The sequence below is a fragment of the Hippocampus comes genome, unplaced genomic scaffold (assembly GCF_001891065.2).
Source record: "Hippocampus comes isolate QL1 unplaced genomic scaffold, H_comes_QL1_v1.1 scaffold110, whole genome shotgun sequence".
Classification (NCBI taxonomy): Eukaryota; Metazoa; Chordata; class Actinopteri; order Syngnathiformes; family Syngnathidae; genus Hippocampus; species Hippocampus comes.
Window position 1 is genome coordinate 925,549 of NW_017805498.1, and position 8,565 is coordinate 934,113.

The 8,565-nt window shown below is 42.6% G+C and overlaps 1 protein-coding gene across 1 annotated transcript; it reads left to right on the forward strand.

The window, feature by feature from the left end:
- Positions 1-933: 933 nt before the first annotated feature.
- Positions 934-8,358, forward strand: LOC109520016 (acetylcholinesterase collagenic tail peptide-like). The gene is made up of 15 exons (XM_019876946.1): positions 934-1,259; positions 1,540-1,616; positions 1,730-1,827; positions 2,093-2,134; positions 3,978-4,004; positions 4,107-4,178; positions 4,264-4,329; positions 5,387-5,413; positions 5,488-5,532; positions 5,870-5,905; positions 6,307-6,387; positions 6,475-6,571; positions 6,639-6,748; positions 7,384-7,503; positions 7,771-8,358. Exons 2-15 carry the CDS (start codon positions 1,541-1,543, stop codon positions 7,789-7,791), a joined length of 918 nt encoding a protein of 305 aa, XP_019732505.1. The 5' UTR covers positions 934-1,259; position 1,540; the 3' UTR covers positions 7,792-8,358.
- The last annotated feature ends 207 nt before the right edge of the window (positions 8,359-8,565 follow it).

Below are 8,565 nucleotides of genomic sequence, written 5' to 3' on the forward strand. Positions count from 1 at the left end.
GCACCACTCCCGGCCTGAAAAAAATGCAAAACGGATCGGATCACTTCCAGACAGTCGCGCGATGTAGACAGATGTACAGATAGACAGATGGACCAGTTAACATGGACCAACAATCTCACCAGTGTTGCAGGATCACCACGGTTGCCTTTTTTGCAATACATGCGTTCCTGTCTTCCGTCTTTGAATTATTGCAAGTGTGAACTGAGCAAAACAAAATCCTTACTGTACGGGAGAAACCGTACTACCATTCAGCCCCGTAACATTCTTTCCATAGGGGAAACTTTGGTCGCTCTGCGGGACGGGATAAAATTATCCGATCGGAATAAAATTTTGCACACATCCTTGTGTCATAGTATCGACAAGATTTCCGACCCGGCCCGACGAATCCGACAAACTTTTCCAAAATGGACCACCCTAGTCTTCAGTATAGAACAAAAACAAAGGAATTAACCCTGCCATTCCTTTTGGAGAGGACTGCATATGACGGTCCCCTCCAAAATGATTGGAATGGCAGGGTTAATTCCACGTTTAAGGAGCTGATGTGTGAACATAAATGGTGGAGCAACACATTTAGAGTGTGGGGGAAGTACAGTATGTCTGTACAGTATTATAATTCCCCCAGGTGGCCAAGGCGTGCACACCAGAGGGAGTAACCCAATGTTTATTGATTTGAAGCAAAACGCTTCTATAATGTCATTACTGTATGTTTTTATGGGGTACAATATTACAGGACGATATTTTAAAACTTACTACAACCAGTTATGTTTTTAGGGGCATTACAATCATTTTTTAGGGGTGTGTGGAACATGTTAATGCAATTTTCATTTATTTTGATGATGAAAGATGATTTGAGCTATAGTCTTTAGAGGTTTGAGTGTGGTCACGGAACAAATGAAATGTATACCTAATGGCGCCACTGTATTGTGTTGCATTTTTGTCGGATGTTATGTAAACATATCCTATTCTTCACTTTTTTAAATTGCTTATCATTGGCGCTCACAACTGATTTGAGCAAGTGGCAGCATGTGATTAAATACAGCACAGAACGAATCATGATTTGTGTGCTTTTAAAGAAACAAGTTGCTGTTTCATCTTCTTTGTCTCTGCTGTTGTGTGTGTGTGTGAGTGTGTGTGTTTGGCCCGACATTGTGATTATGTCTGCAAAAACAGATGCCAGTTCCTGTGCTGCATTTCTGAAGACTTCCAAGTCGCAGCGCATCGGGGCAAGACGAGCTTCTTGAACAGGACTGCAATCCAAGGTAACGCCATTGTAGAGCTTTTTGTCTGTTTTTGGTAGAGTTTAGTCATCGGCATTTAAACTGCCGAATAGACTTGCTCGATGCACTTATCGGACACTTTATAAGCTACATGTCAACTAATAACATCCACAAAATCTGCTTTTACAAAAGCAACATTTGATGGACACTATCAGAGAGTCTCTTGGAACAATATATTTAATTATTTTGCAATTGTAATCGTGTAGGCAACTTTCCTACTGAGAGGACTGTTCCTGATATTTTGGTGACCTGATTTTTACAGGATGAAGCTGTTGCTTCAGTTGCTTCTGGGATGGACCACCTTGCTCCTTCAGGCACATCATCGAGTCTCCCCGAGCAGTGAGTTGCCGACACGCCACACTTCACTGATAGTTCACATCGTGCATATCATGTGAAATGATGTCATAACTCACAAGAGAGGTTAATCTGGATTGTGTTGCGTTTGCGTGCAGGGTTTTTCCCAACTCCAGTCAAGTCATGTGATGTGTTCATTCTTCCTCCTCTTCCTCCTCCTCTCTTTCCTCCACTCCAGCAAAGAGCAGAATTGACAGTAACAGGCACACAAAACGGTCACTTGATTAGGCACACACGCACGTTCGAAGTGGAATCCGAATGAATGTAACAGCTGAACTTTAGACTCCAACCACGGCAATTAATAAGTAATCAATCAACAATGAGCCTTATTGTCGCTGCGATTGTCGCATTGTTCCATATGATGTCCTTCATTGGAGTGTGCGTGTGTGCCGATTTTTTTTTTTGGACAGCGAGTGTATGTTTGTTGACAGCTGGTCAAATAATTCTGTTTGTTTGTTGAGGTTGATATAAGAGAACACATCACAGGGCCAAAAGGAGAGAAGGCAAGTCATTTTTGAATACTTTTTTTTTAATGTAAACATGAAATAGAACAGGCATAAAAATGTTAATAATCATTAACATATTTTGTTTGGACTTGCCCATTATGTGACGACTATCGTACTTCAAACAGTATTTCATACTATCTCATAAATTAGGATTGTAATCCATCAATCTATCTACATCTATCTATCCATCTCTCTCTCTCTCTCTCTCTCTCTCTCTCTCTCTCTCTCTCTCTCTCTATATATATATATATATATATATAAAACCCAGCCGCTGGGGGGCAGTGCCCTCCCCTGGGGGTGCACTGTTCCCCAGTGTTCCCCAGTGCCGGTCCCAAGCCCGGAGAAATGGGGAGGGTTGCGTCAGGAATGGCATCCAGCGTAAAACTTTTGCCCAGACGACCATGCGAGTTGGTAGAACGGTTTACAGGGGCCGATGGAAACTCTGACTCGCTGTGGCGACCCCTGAATAGGGATGTGCCGAAAGTAGAAGAAGAAGAAGAAGAAGATATATATATATGATATTATGTGTGGTATACATCCTAGTCACTGTTTTATACTCTATAGTCATGTGATTATATTGTATCATAATGTTCATTGTCTTCAAAAAATACTGTATTAGGAAAAATAATATCAGAGGATTACCGATTAGAGCATTGTTAACGTTTTGTCGTTACCACTGATTTACATGCACACACCTTCACATTCACCACTGTTGGTGTTTGTTTATTTATCTGTCACACTGCTTCACAATTAAAAGATTCTAATTATATTGTACAACACAGGGGTCCCCAACCTTTTTTGCCCCACGGACCGGTTTATGTCAGACAATATTTTCACGGACCGGCATTTAAGGTGTGGCGGATAAATACTACAAAATAATATGGTAAGAGCTGCATGAACACTGTGGTGTTTTCGAGAGATAATAATAAAAACGAGGAGGGTCTAATCTGGCCGCAACACTCTGATCGCTATGGTAATGTTTAATGCCTTCAAATTACGATACAACGCAAATTCAAAGTGCATGAAAATGTCAACTCACCACAATGCTGAATCAGTGCGACCAGGCGGTCCCATCTCGGGGTAATAGGAGAGACAATGACACCTGAAGTGTGTGCTTTATGTCGAGTCTACTTCGTAATTTTGTTTTAGTCGCCGTTGCTGCACAAAACCCCCGCCTCACACAGGTAGCATGTCGGAAATAGCAACAGTGTTATTGTGGCGATCTCAGAGTATTCAGCCATAACTTGAATCCAGAACACCGACAGAGTTGTTGTCTCGAACGTACTTTTAAGGCCGCCGTCATTTGCGATCTCCAGCAGTTTATTTTACTCATTTAGCAGGCTCCGGCGTTTTGTTTTTAGCGTAATCACTCACGTGACGGAGAAGCGTGGTTTGACGTGCGTCAAGAGTGACACAGACGGATGTAACGGAGAATCGGGTACTTTTTCAAAATAAAATATCTTTCGTATTCCAAAATAAATACAACGGAATTAATGTAAGTTCTTATTGTGTGGCCCGGTACCAAATGCCCCGCGGACCGGCGATTGGGGACCCCTGGTATAACACATCCATTTTTGGGGGGATTAGATTTGTTATATATAACATTCCTGTTTCATCATATACGTTTATTATCACATCTGAATTTATTATATCTGCTGAACATATACAATCATTATAATTCTACTCTATTCATTATTTTTTATAACATTATGTCATGTCATAATAATAATTGACCATTTGTTTTTATGTTACAAAAATTAAATTATTGATTGCATTCATATGCAGTCATTATGATTGGTCCGTCAGTGTAATTTTCTGTGGCTTGTGCTCCTTTTTAAAGGGCTGTCGAGGAGCCAGGGGACCAAAGGTAGATGCGCACGCGCAAACACACACACACACACACACACCAACACACACACAAACACACACACTTGAAACATCAGAAACAAGTATGCAATGTGCGTTGCAGGGACAAGCGGGTGTGATGGGTGTGGAGGGAGGAGCAGGAAAAAAAGGGCCCATGGGATCGAGTGGGCACCAGGTCTCTCCTCCAACGTGATCCGCAAACCAGCCCCCTACGCAATGTACTGTAGGTTGCGTTCACAAGCTGGGTTGGTTTGTTGCAGGGAGAGAAGGGCTACAGAGGCTGGAGGGGCCTCAAGGGAGAAATAGGACCACCGTGCATGGTGAAGGTATGTTGTAAACATGAAAGTTTATTCGTACTCAAGGAGGCCGAGGGAAAATTGACATTTTAACTGTATACTAGCGGTGGCGCTACAAAATATTTTTGAATTGAGAATTGGTTGGTTAAGAAAAATGGTAAGCCTGTACATGGGGCGTCACGATGGGCGACTGGTTGGAATGTCGGCCTCACAGTGCGGAGGTGCAGGGTTCGATTCCAGCTCCGGCCTTCCTGTGTGGAATTTGCAGGTTCTCCCCGGGCCTGCGTGGGTTTTCTCCGGGTACTCCGGTTTTCCTCCCACATTCCAAAAACACGTGGCAGGTTAATGGATCACTCTAAATTGTCCCACGGTGTGAGTGTGAGTGCAGATGGTTGTTCGTCAATGTGTGACCTGTGATTAGCTGGCAACCAGTTCAGGGTGTCCCCCGCCTACTGCCTGATGACGGCTGGTTCCAGCATGCCCGCGACCCTCGTAAGGATAAGCAGATTAGAAGATGGATGGTAGACTGTACATGCGAAACAAGTGGCAATTTTTGTTCTTTCAATGGTTTGAAATTTGGGAAAATCGTGATCTTATGATGCAGTTACATTTTCATATTTTTTCACTGTAAAAGCAATGTTGCTACAGTACAGGAAGCATCTCCAAAGTTTGTGTTTATTGGTTTTATTATTCAATCATTCATTCATTTTCCGATCCGCTTTATCCAAACAAAGGTCGCGGGGGTGCTGGAGCCTATCCCAGCTGTCTTTGGGCAGTAGGCGGGGGACACCCTGAACTAGTTACCAGCCAATCGCAGGGCACACAGAGACGAACCACCATTCACGCTCACACTCACACTTAGGAACAATTTATCGTGTTCAATCAGCATGCCATGCATGTTTTTTGGAATGTGGGAGGAAACCGGAGTACCCGGAGAAAACCCACACAGGCCCAGGGAGAATAAGCAAACTTCACACAGGGAGTCCGGAGATGGGATTGAACCCCGTACCGCTACACTGTGAGGTTGACGCGCTAACCACCGGACCACCCGGTTTTATTAGATTTTTTTTTTTTTTTTTTTTAACAGGGAAATAAAGGACGACCCGGATTGCGGGTAAGTGCCCAGCTAAATGTGTCCTATTGAGCAGAAACTCAAATTATTATTGACATTCATTTACATCATGTTAGGGGGATAAAGGCTTGAAAGGAGATACAGGACCCAGAGGAGATCCTGTGAGTAACATAATTCCGGCGTTTTGATTCCTGACTTTTTAGCCTTTTCTACTCCGCGGTACACACGCGGCTCAACTTTAGTAGTTTCCATGTTCAAAACCATTTCTGGTACTTGGTCATCTGAGTAGATAACATCCGCCTCCCTCATGTTTCATAGGAGGGATGGTGGACTTCTTCTTGGTAATCTTCATTTTTGCCTCTGGTGTGCCTTGCCAAAAAGTTACAGTTTGTCTCATCTGTCCATAGACAAGCCACAAAGCCGATGGGAGAATGTCCCATGGACATGGATGAGATTACGTTTGTATGACGAATGAAAATGTGTGTCCCGTATACACAGGGTGAGCCAGGCATCGCAGGGATGTGCGGCGAGAAGGTAGTACCACGGATCCCTTTCCAAACCCCAGTGGACCTTTAGGACCAGAACGTGATTTGTGATGACTTTGACTTTTGCTAGCGCTATGTTTGAAGTAGACATTTCATGTTGTGAATTGATATTTTGAGCAAGAACAAGTGACACAGGTAACTACTCTTATCGGTGTAAATTAAAAACAACAAAATATGTCCAACTTCACCCTAGTGGGGACCGATTTCCCATGTTGTTGATCGTGGCAGGATGTGCGATAGCTAACAAAGGGTCCATTCATGCCTGCTTGCAGGTTTAATTTAGTTGCGGTTCTAAGTTGTTCCACGGGAACGTATATTGTTCTCGGTCTTGAGGGTCCACTACAATTCATCTTTGTTGTTGTACCGAAAGTTAAAACGTGGTCATCTCAGGGTGACGCTGGCCTGTGGGGGGAGCCCGGTCCGAAAGGAGTGCAGGGCTCCAGAGGAGAGCCTGGTGGCAGAGGAAGCACGGTAGGATTTGAAACTGAAAACCTCAGACAAAACTTACGACATTGTCTATAAACCTTTGAAATGTGGTTTTGGTCTTGATTCATGAAGGGTTTGAAGGGATCAACTGGGCTGACTGGAAAGATGGGTCACCCTGGTTTGGTGGGACTTCCTGGTTTGATTGGAGAGCCAGGACTTCCTGGACAAGGTGTGCCACAACCACTCACTCTTGTTTTGCTCTGGAGGAGACCTGATGAGCTTTGCTTGCCTTGCAGTGTACTTCCTAGCAGGTCAGCGGGGGGAACCAGGAAGTCAAGGTCCTTCGGTCGCATGCAGCTGTCCAAGGCATCAAATCCCCGAACGATTGCCAGATAGAGTCCAGAGGGTCTGTTGAGTCCTAAGCTGACTACGCACGTACACGTTTTTAACATTTTAACCATTTTTTTTTAAATGCGAGACACTCTGTAATGAGAACAATTTACTGGGGTGCACAGACAATGTTGACGATGGTGGCCAAGCACTACTTTTGTCTAAATGAAACCCTTGAACGTTACATCTGTACTATAGAAGGGAGTTCCTTGACAGAGAGATGCCATTTGATTGCTTTGGCCTGACAACCTATAAAGTGAATAGGTAAGGATTGTTTAAAAAAAACAAAAAAACAAAACAAATAGGTGAATTGTAAACCTACCTAAATGCCTAAAATACCCAAATAGCTTCCTGTTCCCTTAATTGGTTATGATGATGGAAATTATTTTTTTCAAAAAAATTTTGAACAGGTTTAACAATTGCAGTTGTTGGATGTTTTGTGAGTAGATCAGCAAGGAAAAAAAAAATCACACTTTATGAGTATCCAGAAAAGCTGGATAAATTATATTAACTGAGAATCCAACCTTTGCTGACTTTTATCGCAAAGGGAGGCAAAATGCTGACATTTTAGGCCAGATAGCCGATATCTGTGTAGCCTACTTCAGAAAGATCTTGTAGGTTTTTTTCTGATCCACCTTGCAACGTCTGCAGATTTTTATAGCAGATGGAGAAACAATGATGAGGAGGCTGCAAGGGGAGAATGTCATGGTTCTCCGGACCGACAAACGTGCTCTCTACATATACATCGATGCCCAGTGGATCGATGTTCTGGTAATTGCGTTTTATGACCTCATGGCAGGCATCGCCTTGTCATCGCTGTCCAGTCAAAAGCATTTAGTTCCTATTTTGGGGTTTTCTTTTTGTTAAGACATTCGGAAATCCATTCTGTTCATTGGACAACAATGTGTTAATGAAATGGCGGACGGCATCGAATTTGCTCTGTAGTATTTGTCATCAACAATAGACACCGTAGAGCCAATTGCAATCGATGACATCATCTTCAATGTGTTTTTTCTTTCTGTACTGCTACCTTTGAAGGACCAAGAACTCCAAAAGTGAAACCATCCCCGCTTGAGTCCGCTCTCTCTTCCTCAATGCACATCGACCTGAGATTCTCAACATGTTCATTTCAAGACGCATGACCTTTATTCCAGCATTTTACCATACTTGAATAAACCACCAGTTTAATTAAAAAAAACTTTTGAATGCAAATACATAGAGCTGTAAATTGTGACTGTGCATCAAGCATGACAATGACCGCAGTTCATATGAACCTTGTCATAAATAAATCTTGTTTGTTCAGTAAACTTCAGCCATGAACATACACGATGTAAATTGTGTAAAATGTAAGTTACTCTACTTAATAGGCCATTATTTTGGGATTTGTAAATGGAGCCGTTTTAGATTCACTTTTATTATTGCTGGCATCGGGCTGAACCCTTGTGTCAAAATTGTGTAAAATTCATTACATTTCACAAATCCGTACCACTGGTCACTCCATGTCAACCCACACACGTTTTTTTGTACAATACCATTTTTGGACCAACATGAAGTGTTCAAAGTGGCTTGTTGTCCTTTAACAAACACCCCATGTTTGAGGTCTCTTGACCGATTTTGGAGGTTTAAGTTTTCAGCATGACGCCAGCGATTTGAGACATGAAGTGGCTGTAGGCATTTTCATCAGCTGAAGAATACCAGGTGTCGATTTGGGGAAGGCCTTTTTTGGGTGCAATATACTATTCAAAAACTGTATATGCTCGTCACCATATATTATATCCCCCCCACCCCAAAAGAAAGCTCTCTAACTTTTTTTTCATGTATAAATTTTTAAAA

Bases quoted from the DNA above. Each gene is read 5' to 3' on its own strand.
- LOC109520016 (XM_019876946.1), top strand. From the start codon at position 1,541: ATGAAGCTGTTGCTTCAGTTGCTTCTGGGATGGACCACCTTGCTCCTT. The intron at 1,617-1,729 runs GTGAGTTGCCGA...GTTTGCGTGCAG, and splicing joins TCATCGAGTCTCCCCGAGCA to GGTTTTTCCCAACTCCAGTC. The intron at 4,005-4,106 runs GTAGATGCGCAC...TGTGCGTTGCAG, and splicing joins GAGGAGCCAGGGGACCAAAG to GGACAAGCGGGTGTGATGGG.